The 13175-nt window shown below is 39.9% G+C and overlaps 1 protein-coding gene across 1 annotated transcript; it reads left to right on the plus strand.

The window, feature by feature from the left end:
* Positions 1–6065: 6065 nt before the first annotated feature.
* On the plus strand, positions 6066–9348 carry LOC149214383 (uncharacterized). The gene is made up of 4 exons (XM_089389375.1): positions 6066–6685; positions 7047–8357; positions 8640–8858; positions 9141–9348. The coding sequence occupies exons 1-4, from the start codon at positions 6066–6068 to the stop codon at positions 9346–9348; spliced, it is 2358 nt and encodes a 785-aa protein (XP_089245501.1).
* The last annotated feature ends 3827 nt before the right edge of the window (positions 9349–13175 follow it).

Below are 13175 nucleotides of genomic sequence, written 5' to 3' on the forward strand. Positions count from 1 at the left end.
CACACTTCATTGCAATTAAGTCTATGAATTCCACTAGTGAGGTAGCTCATATTTTCTTCAGGGAGATAGTGAGATTGCATGGTGTTCCTAAGAATATTACATCTAACAGAGATGCTAAGTTCACTTCCAGGTTTTGGAAGGAGTTGTTTGCAAATTTAGGGAAAATGTTTGCCTTTAGTATAGCTTATCATCTACATATAGACGGACAAGCAAAGAGGGTTAACAATATTCTTTATGACATGTTTTGGATGTATGTCATGCATCAATAGAGGAAGTGGGAAGAGTATCTTCCACTAGTAGAGTTTGCTTATAATAATGGATATCAGGAGTACTTGAAGATGCATTTGTTTGAGGCACTTTATTGGTGGAATTGTAATAATCCTATTACTTAGAGCGATCTAGTGAATACAGAATTGATTGGACCAGATATGTTGACAAAGATGGAACAGGAAATGCGAGTTATTAAAAGGAACTTGAAGGGAAGCACAAGACAAGAAAAAGAGTTATGCTTATTAGTACAAGGTATTTAAGGAGTTTCAGGTTGGGGAACATGTGCACTTATGCATAAATCCCAAGAAGAGCTCCTTGAGGATTGGATCATGTGACGAGATGACACCTCAATATTGCAGGTCTTTTGAGATCCTTGAGAGGATTGCACCAGTGACTTACCAACTTACACTTCCTTGGATAGTGAAATTCCACGATAATTTCCATGTTTCATTGATTAAGAAGTCTGTGTCGGATGTTGATCATGTGATTAATTGGTTTGTATTTCAAGTGGAACCAAAGGGATAGTTTCAGCCATAACCACAATCCATATTGCAGCAGAAATAAATCATGCTCTGAAATAGAGCAATCGAGCAGGTTAAAGTGCAGTGGAAGCACTTTTAACCCAATGAAGCTACATGGGAGATGGTTGATCAGATGTGTGCTATGTATCCTTCATTATTTACTAGTTAGAGAAAATGAGCTTTTGGTATATGTATATATATATATATATATATATATATATATATATATATATATATATATATATATATATATATATATATATATACATACATATATATACATACATACATACATACATACATACATACATACATACACACACACACACACATATATATATATATATATATGGATGTTATTGTGGATACCACAACAACATGTGTTATAAATCTCTAATAAGTGGTATGATTGTCATGTTTGTTATGTTGGTCATGGTTTGTAGTAGTTGTTCATTGTAAGTACTGCATTGAGCTATGTTATAAAGCTCCATGGGCATTATGTTTTTGTTTCTCAGTAGTTTGTTGGTCATAGGTGTCATATAACACCGAGGATGATGTCCCCTCAAGGGGGAGTGTTTTTTAATAACCCTTGGTTGATTTTCTATATAAATAAAAAAATTAAGGTCACGAGACATGTATTCTAAGCTGAATTTTATGCAAAACATAATGATGGGTATTACTAATGATTATTTAATGTATATGGAAATTGGCAAAGGCATTGGTAAAGTAAAAGTGGCATTAATTGACATTTTATTTATGAAATAAAGGAAAATAGGATAAAAGGGAGAAGAAGAGGCACAAATTTTCATAAGAGGGAAATTGAAGGAAAATGGAGAAATTAGGGGCATCAATGATAAAAAGACTTCAATGAAATAATTTCAAGATTTTGCACAATTTTGGGTTTATGCTGGGAAACATGTTGGAGTTGGGGAATATGTGTTTTTATACATCAGTCCCAAGAAGAGCTCCTTCAGTATCAGATCATGTGCCAAGTTAGCACCTTCATATTATGAGCCTTTTGAGATCCTTGAGAGTATTGGACCAATGGCCTACCAACTTACACTATCTCTGATAGTGAAAATCCATGAAGCTTTCCATGTTTCACTTCTTCTGAAGTGTGTGCATGATGTTGTTCACGTGATTGATTGGTATATATTGCAGGTGGAACTAGAGGGAGAATTGAATCCAACACCATAATGCATATTTAAGTGGAAAAAGCTTATGCTCAAGAATAGAGCAATCGAGTAGACTAAGGTGTAGTGGAAGCACTTTTAGCTTGATGAAGCTATATGGGACATGGCTAATTAGATTAGGGATATGTATCCTTCATTATTTGCTGGTTTGAGAAAATTATTTTTTGGTATACGTATACATGGATGTTGTTATAGATACCACAATGAGCCAGAACCATAATGCATATTAAAAGGAATTTAAAGGGAAGCACATGACATGAAGAAGATTTATGTATATCAACATAGGGTATTTAAGAAGTTTTAGGTTGGGGAACATGTGTACTTACACATCAAGCCCAAGAATATCTCCTTGAGGATTGGATCATGTGCCAAACTGGTACCTCAGTATTGCAGGAGTTTTGAGATCCTTGAGAGGATTGGACTAGTTGCCTACCAACTTACACTGCCTTAGACAATGAATGTACACGATGTTTTCCATGTTTCATTTCTTAATAAGTATTTGCATGATGCTCATAATGTGATTGTTTAGTCTTTACTACAGGTGAAACTAGAGGGAGAATTGCAGCTTGAAGGACAGTGGATATTGCAGCAAAAACAATTCATGTTCTGGAACAGAGCAATCAAGTAGGTTAAAGTGCAGTGGAAGCACTTTCGGCCCAATGAAGCTACATGGGAGATGGTTGTTCAGATGCAGGATATGTATCCTTTATTATTTGTTGGTTCGAGCAATTGAGTTTTTGGTATATGTATATGTATATATGGATGTTGGTGTAGATATTGAAATGAGCTGTATTATAAAGCTCCAATAAGAGGTATGATTGTCATGTTTGTTATGTTGGTCATGGTTTTCAGTAGTTTTTCATTGTAAATATTGCATCAAGATATGTTATAAATCTTTATGGGCAATATATTTTGTTTCTCAACAATTTTCTAGTCATAGGTGTCATAGAACACTAAGGACGGTGTTCTCCCATGCGGGAGGGGTTTGTAAACCATTATAGTCAATTTTTTATGTAAATAAAAAGGAAACCAAGGTCATAGGACACGTATTCCAAGTTGAATGTTGGGTAAAACATAGTCATGGGGGCAAGATATAGCTACTTCTGAGTAAAAAGATGAGGAGCTCTGCAACTAAACCCTAACGGCGGGCGAAGCTAGGTGCGACCATGGAGGCCGAGGACAGGGTTTTCCCGTGGAGTTAGATCAACATCGTGAAGGCCAAACACTGTGCGACTTTGAATGCAGAGAAATTGGGATTCCATTGACAGGGTTAGCGTAGATTGGAAGAAGAATGCAGTGCGTGCAGGGAGCCTGAGAGCTGGTTTTTGTAGCAAGCATGTGGGTCAGCGTTTTTGAGGATGCTATGACAGATATATATTTTGACTATTAATGGTGGACCCGGGAAGTGATGCTCATCGCGATATGGCTCATGATTTTGAGACCGTCGATATAGACCCAGCACCGGAAGACCTCCTTGCCTGCTGGGGTCTTGACGTCTCCGAGAAAAACCTAATACATTTCTTCCCGAATAAAACAGGGTACCCTCGGTCTCCTAACAAGGTGGTGGGAGGAGGGAGCTTGAAGTCAGGAGGCCAGGAACAGGCATCTGTCATAAAATCTACATTGGAAGAATCGAGTACCATCTCGACTAAAGTTCCATATAATAAAGAAGAGGGAAGGGAGCCAATAGGTATCAGAAAAGAGGAACTAGTGAGAAGATTGCCTCTTATCCCTGGGGCTGGGATAAAAAGGCTGGTTGTGGAGGTGGAAAAGGAAAACAGAGACTGTGTCGTTAATAAATCTGAGCTGAATGAGGCAGATAAGGCAGTTGATCCTGCCAATAAGAAGACAGGAATGGGAGAAGCCAGGAAGGATGGTGGGGGTGGAAAGAGGAAAATGATCAATCCCATCAGAATGAAGGAGGAGCGTCCCATCTGTGTGTTTGGAGTGGATATTCTTATAGACCAGGGTATGGGAGCCTCGGAATCTTTATTAGTCGGTAGAGTCCAGGGAAGAAAGTTCTCGGTAGGCTACATCAAAGACTGGATTCAGTTGGAATGGAAAAAAGCACCGGGACAACCAAAACAAATCAAAAACTTGGACAGAGGATGGTTTTGAGTTCGATTCGGAGATAAGGAGCACGCTGACTGGGTGATGGGAAAAAACTGGAGCTTCGGAAAGAGGCAAATCCTTTTCAGAAGATGGACGCCCCTGTTTGATGCCTAGAAAGAAAAAGAGGTGGAGTCCCTAGTATGGGTCAAACGTTTAGGCCTCCCTATGCAATTCTGGACAGACTTAGCCTTCACCTCTATTGGTAATACTTTGGGGAAGTTTCTCAACTTTGATAGAACATACCTTCGAACTCATGAATGGGGAGTCGCCCGTATTCTGGTTAGTCTAAACCCCAGGGCGAGATTGACGGATGCTATGAACCTGAAGTATCGATGTCTAGAGTTCATTCAGATCTTGGACTATGAAAACCTCCCTTTCCGATGTCACCGATGTCATCAATATGGTCATCTGGCCCGGGAATGTCCTCTGGGACACCGTCGACGTCGAGGACAAAGGAGAAGCAAAAATACCCAGAAGGCGACCTCTCAGGAAACAGAGGCTCTGACCATGGAAAGCGATCCACTCGCGTCTTCCCAGGGTTTGGTCACAGAGCAAATGAAGATTGATTTCCAGGATCAACCGGGGACCGCAGCAAATGTATACACCTCTTATCCGATGTTCTCCTAGGGACCCTCACTAACTTCTGAAATGGCAAGTGAGGATCAGGCGAGTTTGTTTCTTTCCCCTCCCTCCTCTTTATGCCTTTATAATGTGCTATCTCTGCCTTGTTGTGGCGAGGTTGGTCCCTTAAGATAGCTCTCGCATGAATTGTTGGATCTCAGGAAGGGGCAAACCTCCTCTGATAGAGTTATTTTGACCATTCCCTCCTCCTCTCTGCCGACCTCTTTTCCCTTCGAGGCTGTTTGCTCTGACCCTCCTTCTATCCGGAGTCCTGAGCCCCCATATAACCTCAGAACTTTGGCCAATAGAAAAGGAAAAGGGCTCGCGTGAGTGGATTGGAGCTGGATATGGAGACATCTGGACAGAGGAACCAAAGAGGAAGGAAAACTGATCTATTGAAGGCTTAGTTGAAGGCTGTCATAGACATTGCAGACGGGAAGCGGATGTCTCTTCCAGGGGTGCTTAGAGCAAAGTGGACACCCTCTGCAAGTTTAAGATGATCATCTTATCCTACAACTGCAGGGGTCTAGCTAGCCAACACAAAAAGCTAGCTCTGAAGGAACTGGTCAGGTCCAATAAACCTGATATTATTTTACTCCAAGAAACTCTGGGAAAAGGGGAAGAAGTTATAGGCTGTCTCAGTAAGCTTCTTCCGGGTTGGAGCTTTCATGTCTTAGATGCCAATGGTCACTCAGGAGGGGTGGCATTGGGATTCAATTCGAAGGTTCTTCGAGAGATCTCCTCGTGGGGATGGGAAAATGTTCTGGCTGTGGAACTATTCTCCAGCGAACTATGCATCCCCTTCCTCATTATCAATGTTTACGGTCCTGTTATGGATCGGGAGAGATTTTGGAACCCCTTCTTTGCTAAGTCATTTATGGCGCACCCTAATCTTGTAATCGGTGGAGACCTTAACTTTTCTCTGGGGATGACAGAGTCCTGGGGGGTCAGAGCAAGAGCAGACCATCTCACTGATTTCTTTATAAATAAACTGGCCTCCTCTCCTTTGGTGGATGTCACTCCGCTCAAGATGCGTCTGTCGTGGAGAAACCGAAGAATAGGTGAAGACTGGGTTGGGAAGAAGCTCGATAGATTCCTTATTTTTGATTCGCTGTCCGAAAAGATATAGGCTTTCAGACACTGGGTTGGGGATGGCGGTCTCTCAGACCATCTCCCTGTTTTCCTTTAAGTGAAGGGCGCCTTCTAAAAACCGAGCACTCCGTTCAAATTTAATGCTTCCTGGCTTCAGGACGCATCCTATATTAGCCTCTTCCACAGCACTTAGATTAATGCTAACCTCAGCGAAGATGAAAGTTGTAGCAAGGCTTTCATGGAAAATCTAACAAGGATGAAGGCTGCCTCCAAGCATTGGGCTCTCCAAAAGAAACTAAATGAAGAGAAAACTCTGGAAAATGTCAATGCGAAGTTAGCCCTTCTCGAAGATCCAAGAGGTATTGGTTATAGAACTGAAGAGTCTCGGGCCAGAATCAAAGATCTGGAGTTGGAAAGGAAGCGGATTCTTCAGGCCAGGGAAGAGAGTTGGCACTTAAAAAGCAGAGCGATCTGGTTGCAAGCGGGGGACGATAACGCCAAGTTTTTCCAGAACTATGCAAAAGGGAGGAAAAATTCTAATACCATCTGGGAAATGAAAAAAGCCAATTGTGATAGGGCTCTTTCTTTTGAAGAGCTAGCTTCTCTAGGGAACTCCTATTTCAAGAATCTCTTTAAAGAGCTAGAGGAAGCATCTATTGCTGAAGTCATAAGAGTTGCTCAGTACTTCCCTAGGTTCATAAAGGAGGAAGGCAATGATTCCATCATGGCCCCTGTTTCTAAGGAAGAGGTAGAGGATATTCTCAAATCCATGCAAAAGGACAAAAGCCCTGGCCCGGACGGTTGGACTGCCGAATTCTTCCAACACTTCTTTGAGTTCATCGGTGATGAGCTTGTGGCAGTTGTAGAAGATTCCAGGTGTACGGGATCAATTTTCCATCCCTTCAACTCCACTTTTCTTGCTCTTATCCCAAAATCTGACCTCCCGGGTTCTTTTACAGATTTCAAACCCATATCCCTGTGCACCTGTATTTAAAAAATCATAGCAAAAGTCATTGCCTCCATATTAAAACCTTTTCTCTCCAGAAACATATCCCCTGAGCAATTTGGCTTCCTCGATGGCAGACAAATTCATGAAGGAGTTGGAGTGGCTCCAGAAACTCTTCATAGTCTAAAAATCGAGAAAAAAAGGAGTTGTAGTGAAAATCGATTTGTCAAAGGCATTTGACAGAATCAACTGGCTGTATCTTAGGCTATTGCTAACTCATCTGGGTTTCAGGTATGACTTTGTGAAATGGATTATGAGCTGTATTTCTTCCTCTTCCATAGTTGTTTTGATTAATGGAGCGGCTTCCAGTTTTTTCAGTCCTGAACGCGGTCTGCGTCAAGGTTGTCCGCTCTCTCCCCTTTTGTTTCTATTGGCTGCAGAGGGCATCAACCTTATGATCCACGATGGTAAAAGACAAGGGACTCTCAAAGGCATTGAAGCAGTGGCAAATCTCTGGGTTACCCACCTCCTATTCGTGGACGACATAATTCTGTTCAGTAATGGTAGCCTGGAGGATTGTAAGACGCTCAAAAGGATCATGGACCTTTCCCTGAAGGTGACTGGACTTTTTATAAATGAGAAGAAATCCTCTCTCACGTGTTCAGGTTTGTCCAGAGATATGGTGCACAGCGTGAAGATGGTCTTAAACTTTGATGTCAAAGCGTTGGAGGATACCTTCAAATACTTGGGCTTTCTCCTCAAACCGGACAACTACAGGAACAAATATTGGACCTCGATACTTGCTAAAATCGAATCCAAGCTGAAACATTGGAGCTTCAGATGGCTTTCTAGGGCGGGAAGGATTGTGTTAATAAAATATGTGCTTATGGCTATTCTAGTCTATTGGGCTAGCCTGACTTGGGTTCCCAAAGGAGTCCTTTCCCAAATTGATAAACTTTGCAGCAGGTTTCTGTGGGCAGGGTCCAAGTCAGAAAAGGTCACCCCGTGGATCGCCTGGGATAAAATGGCTCGTCCCAAAGAGTGGGGAGGCTGGGGGATCAAAAATCTTCAATGCTTCTCCCAGTCTTTTGCAGCCAAACTCGCTTGGAGGCTTATTTCCTTTGACAATTTGTGGACTACTGTTACAAAGAGAAAATACATTGACCCTCTATCAACGATAGATTGGATTAGACTGCCATTAAAGTCCTGCACGAATTCATCGGTGGTATGGAAAGCCGTGGTTGCCTCTGTCAACATTATTGAAAATGGATTGGCATGGAGCATGGGGGATGGAACTCAAATAAGGTTGGGTAGAGATCCCTGGATTGGCTGTTCAGAGTGGTTTTCTCTATCTCAGGGGTTGGTTGCGGTGTTAAAAGAGAAGGGTCGATTCACATTAAACCAGGTGGCCGATCCCCGGACTTCTTCCATATGGAGCCAAGGGTGGATGCAAGGAATAGATCTTCAGCTGGATGAAGAATGGCTGGAGGAATGGGATTCGTACAGGAATGACCTCCTTAATTCTTCAGTCAGGCTCTCCGACGCCCCAGATGAACTTCGGTGGGTCTTTGCTCAGAATGGCATCTACTCTCCTAAGATGGGGTACAAATGGATGATGACCCAGAAAGGGTGGGAAAATCCGACTTGGTGGGCCAAACCTCTATGGAAGTTAAAAGGTCCAGCGAAAACCAGACTTTTTTTCTGGTGTGCTATGTTCCAAAAAGTCCCTACTTGGGATTTTCTTCAAAGATGGAGTAGGATTGGCCCTAGGTGGTGTCCTCTATGCAAAGACAACATCGAATCAGTTCAACACCTGTTCCTCTTCTGCCCTTTCAATTCTAGTCTTTGGACTGAAACGTTAAGGTTACTCAAAATCCCTTATAGGTGGGAAGGGAAAGGGATTTCGGAAGCTTGGCAGAAGTGGTGGAAAGAAGCTGCAAATGACAGAGAGAGATCCATCCCGCTCCTCATCACTTGGGGGATGTGGCTGGCTAGGAACCAGGTCATCTTCAAGGACTCCGTCTTCCTGATCGAAAGATTAGCTGCTGAAGGAGCTACAATATTCGATAGTATCCCTACTCCGCCTACTACTCCTTCTCCCAGGTTGGTTCGGCAAGAAACTATAAGATATTCAATCCCATGGACCTATTATGACTGAGCCTCAGACATAAATGGTCGTTGTGGGGCTGGTTTAATAATCCATCTTTCAAAGGATAAGACTATTAAGGCTTCGGTCGGCCTCGGCCAAGGATCCAATAATTTTGCTGAATTGAAAGCCCTCCACCTTCTTCTTTGTTGGCTTGTCCTGAGGAACGTGCAAGAGGTTCATATCTTCGGGGACTCTATGAACACTGTGTGATGGTTCAATGGGACACAATTATGCAGTAATTTCATCCTGCTTCCCTTGCTTAGAGAATCTACTCGGCTAAAAAATCATTTCTCGGAGATCTCCCTTAGTCACATCTACAGGGAAAGAAATTCTGAAGCCGATCGTCTCTCCAAAGAAGGTGTTGATCAAATCATGGGGTCGTGGACTATTTTGGAAGAAGAAAATGGGGTGGTTCGACCTCTCGAACAACCCATTTTCACTTAGATATCTTTTCTCAGATTCTCTTTCCTGTGCTCTGTAAATATTTGTCTTGCTACATTTTTTTTTTCTTTTCTGTTCCGCTGCTCCTTCTCAGGTCTCTCAGGCTGCCCTCCTTGTAAAAGGAGGCTCGCTTCGACCTGGTCTCTATTCCTCTCTCCCTTTTCTCCAGAATCCTGATCGTGTTTATGCAGGATTCCTTCTTGGACGATGTATGCTCCTCCTCTGTGCGGAATCTCTGTTTCTGCATATGTTTTATTCTTCGACTGTCTGCCTTCCTTCTGGCTCCAGGGAGGCGTGCTCTTTTTCTTAGTTAGGATTTCTGCCTCTCTTCTATTGGTCTTTTTCGACGCGCGTCTTTCCCATTTTGAATGCTCACTGGTCAACCATATGGGACTTTTGCGCTGGCTCACTGCCTTCCGGGTGAGCAGTTTTGTGTTGGTTTCTTTCTCAATCAGCCGCGACTCCATTCTTTCCCCTGTCTCATGGCAAAGAATGAGTACTTTTGCAATGCCTCACATTTGCTCTGTAACTACCTATTATTTTTAATAGATGGTTTGAGTTTTTCTGTGGAAAAAAAAAAAAAAAAACATAGTCATGGGTATCACTGGTGAACATTTAATGACTATAGAAATTGGAAAAGGCATTGGTAAAGGAAAAGTGGCATTAATTGTCATTTTATTTATGACAAATAGAAAATAGGAGAAAAGGGAGATGAAGAGGCACAAATTTTCACGAGAGGGAAATTGAAGGAAAAATGAAGGAAATTAAAAAAATTAGAGGCAACAATGATAAAAATACTTCAGAGAAACAATTGATATCTTTTTTACATTTTTGGGTTTGAGATGGGGAAAATGTGTACTTATGCATCAAGCCGAAGAAGAGATCCTTGAGGATTGGATCATGTGCTAAGTTGGAACCTCGGTATTGCAGGCCTTTTGAGATCCTTGAGAGGATTGGAACAGTGGCCTACCAACTTACACTACCTCCTACAGTGAAAGTCCACCATGTTTTCCATGTTTCATTTCTTAAGAAGTATGTGCAAGATGCTGATCATGTGATTAAATGGTCTGTATTGCAGGTGGAACTGGTGGGAGAATTCCAGCCAGAACCATAATGCATATTGCAATGGAAACAAGTTATGCTACAAAACAGAGCAACCAAGCAGGTTAAAGTGTAGTGGAAGCACTTTCAGCTCGATTAAGCCGCATGGGATATGGTTGATCATATAAATGTTGGGTAAAACATAGTGATGGGTATGGTTGGTGATTAGTTGATGGATATGGAATGGAAAAGGAATTGGTAAAGGGAAAGTGCATTAATTGAAATTTTATTTATAAAATAAAGGAAAATATGAGAAAAGGGATATGGAGAGACAAATATTTGCATGAAAGGGAAATTGAAGGAAAAATAAAGGCAAATCAAGAAATTAGAGGCATCAATAATAAAAGGACTTTAGAGAAACAATTGATATCTTTTTGACAATTTTGGATTTTATCTCTTGTTCATTCTCACTCTATCTCATACTCTTGCACACTTAGAGCATTCTTGGAGCATTGTAGTACTCACGTTCATGCTTGGAATGTGGTGTAGGGGTTATTAGCTAAAAGAGAGATTTTGTTCAACCCAATCTATGGTTGGGTGGTATGTGGAAGTCCCTGAATTGGTTAGTATTTTCATAAGTTAATATGATACATTTACTTACTTTGATCTATGAGCATCTCTAGTGATTATGTCGATGATATTACTGTCGAGTTTACATGGTTTCTATGCTAGTTATTTTTTGGTTATATGATGTGTAATATATATGGCTCTTGTCATGAATCATTTATTTATTGATTGGTTGATGAATGTATTGACTAATAGCATTGTTTCATCTATGTGGAGAGGGCATAGGGCCTTATCGGTGATTCTCATATGAAGACTATCAGTTTATGATCCGATATGCATTAATGACATGTAGCTTACATGTTTTCCATGTGTTTGACAAAATGTCTAGCTTGTTCAAGTAGTTTAGGTCAAGTGTTTCCTCCAAGGTTAAATTTTTAGATTTTTTTCATGTCAATTAAGATTCTAGAAAGTCTTGGGAAATTTTGGGAAGTGGTATGGAGGTTTGCCTAGAAAGGTGGCTTAGATCTCAGGACTACACCCTATGAACTGGTCAAGTTGAGTCATAACCAAATGAAGATAGTGTTGTGCATAAATTTGGAGACCTATAACCATACCTAGTCCTTATCATGCATGTGGTTGGGGGTATAGGTTAGTGAAATGAGCCTTGGCTCAAGGTTTGGTAACCTTGGGTGGTCCTTTGGCCTCTAAGTATCCTGTAGTTCTAAGGGATGTTGTTAGTTGTCATTTGGTGGTCATTTTGTTGGCTCCACTTCCAGAATTGGAGCTTGGTGGTCGAGTCATGTCATAGTAACTCTTCATATCAAGTTTTCCCTAATAGGCCAGTGAAATTGGGTAAATGTTGGAAGGGGTGGTTACAAATAAAAAAGCACCATATATTTATAGAAGATTCCTAGATCATTTCCATCACCAAAAGTTTAGCGAGGCCAGGGAAATTTAAAGAATGTCATGTACATTGAATAGAGACGATGAATGGAATATTAGCAGATATTTGATCCCCACCATTTCATATATTCCTTTTTCATTTCATTTTTATTTGAGTTTTTAGACTTATTTTATAATAATTTCCCCTCTTTTTCTTATTATTTCTTAGTAATTGTCTTAACATTTTTATTACTTTCTTGTTATAAAGTTTTGATTATTTTAAATTCATATATGTGTGTGTGTGTGTACTTATTATTGTATATAAACTTATATTTTTTATTATATTAAAAGGAAAAAAAATGTTGTTTGTTATTTTTATTTTCATTTTTTATTTAGCATATTTTTCATATATAGTTTATTTTATATATACGTTAATATATTATTATTTTTATTATTTTCATATTTTTGTTCTTTTATTTTTATTTTTATTTTTATTTTTTGTCTTTTCTCTTATTCTTTTTAATATATTTTTAGATGTTTCTTTGATTAAATAATATTTTAAGTTTAAGTTGAAATATTATTAAATTATTTATATTTTTACCTGTTTGAATTTAACCATTTCATGTTTGCATTATTTATTTACATTCTGAGATCAGTCTTTGCATCTTGTTCCTAAAGATGAACCACATTTTGTAGTTTGAAACATCCATTTGAAAATCATAAATGTGATTTATTTGAAAAAAATAAAAATAAATAAATAAATAAATAAAAATTATATACATTATGAATCACAAAAGCTTACACTCAGAAATAATTGAGAGTTGTAAATTATTATAAAAGAACTTGAAATCAAAATTTTCGAGTTATTGTCTTTACTATCATCAATTTCATTGTATATTAGAAGAAATTCTAGATTAATGTGTTACTATGTTCAAGCCAAGTGAGCTTTCTTGTAGCTGCCCTGAGTTTTTCTATTGCACGTGAGGTGACTCCCCTCTATAGGTGGGATATTTCCACCATGGAATTTTCTTATATGTCTCACTAGTTTATGAAGGTCCAAGCCCCCCTAGCTTTGACTCCTATGACATCCACCTTTCAAAAAATATTTGATCCTGGAGGAAGGAAGAGGTCAAATGGGAGACCAAACCAAGAATTTGCGTCATCCAAAGAAGTTGGAAGCTTCGAATTGAGCACCTCGAAGCCCAATGGGATGTCAACATAAGGGAAAATTATCCTATGTCCTGTCTCTTCATGTTTTCCTACTTGATTTTTTCTGCATGGTGGAGTTTTATTTGTGGTGTGCAGGATGCCTTGATGACATTGAAAGCTCTTTGGTTGTT

Source organism: Pinus tabuliformis, chromosome 1_1 (assembly GCF_031772625.1).
Source record: "Pinus tabuliformis cultivar Carrire ecotype Pingquan chromosome 1_1, CPIR1, whole genome shotgun sequence".
In the NCBI taxonomy this organism is placed as follows: Eukaryota; Viridiplantae; Streptophyta; class Pinopsida; order Pinales; family Pinaceae; genus Pinus; species Pinus tabuliformis.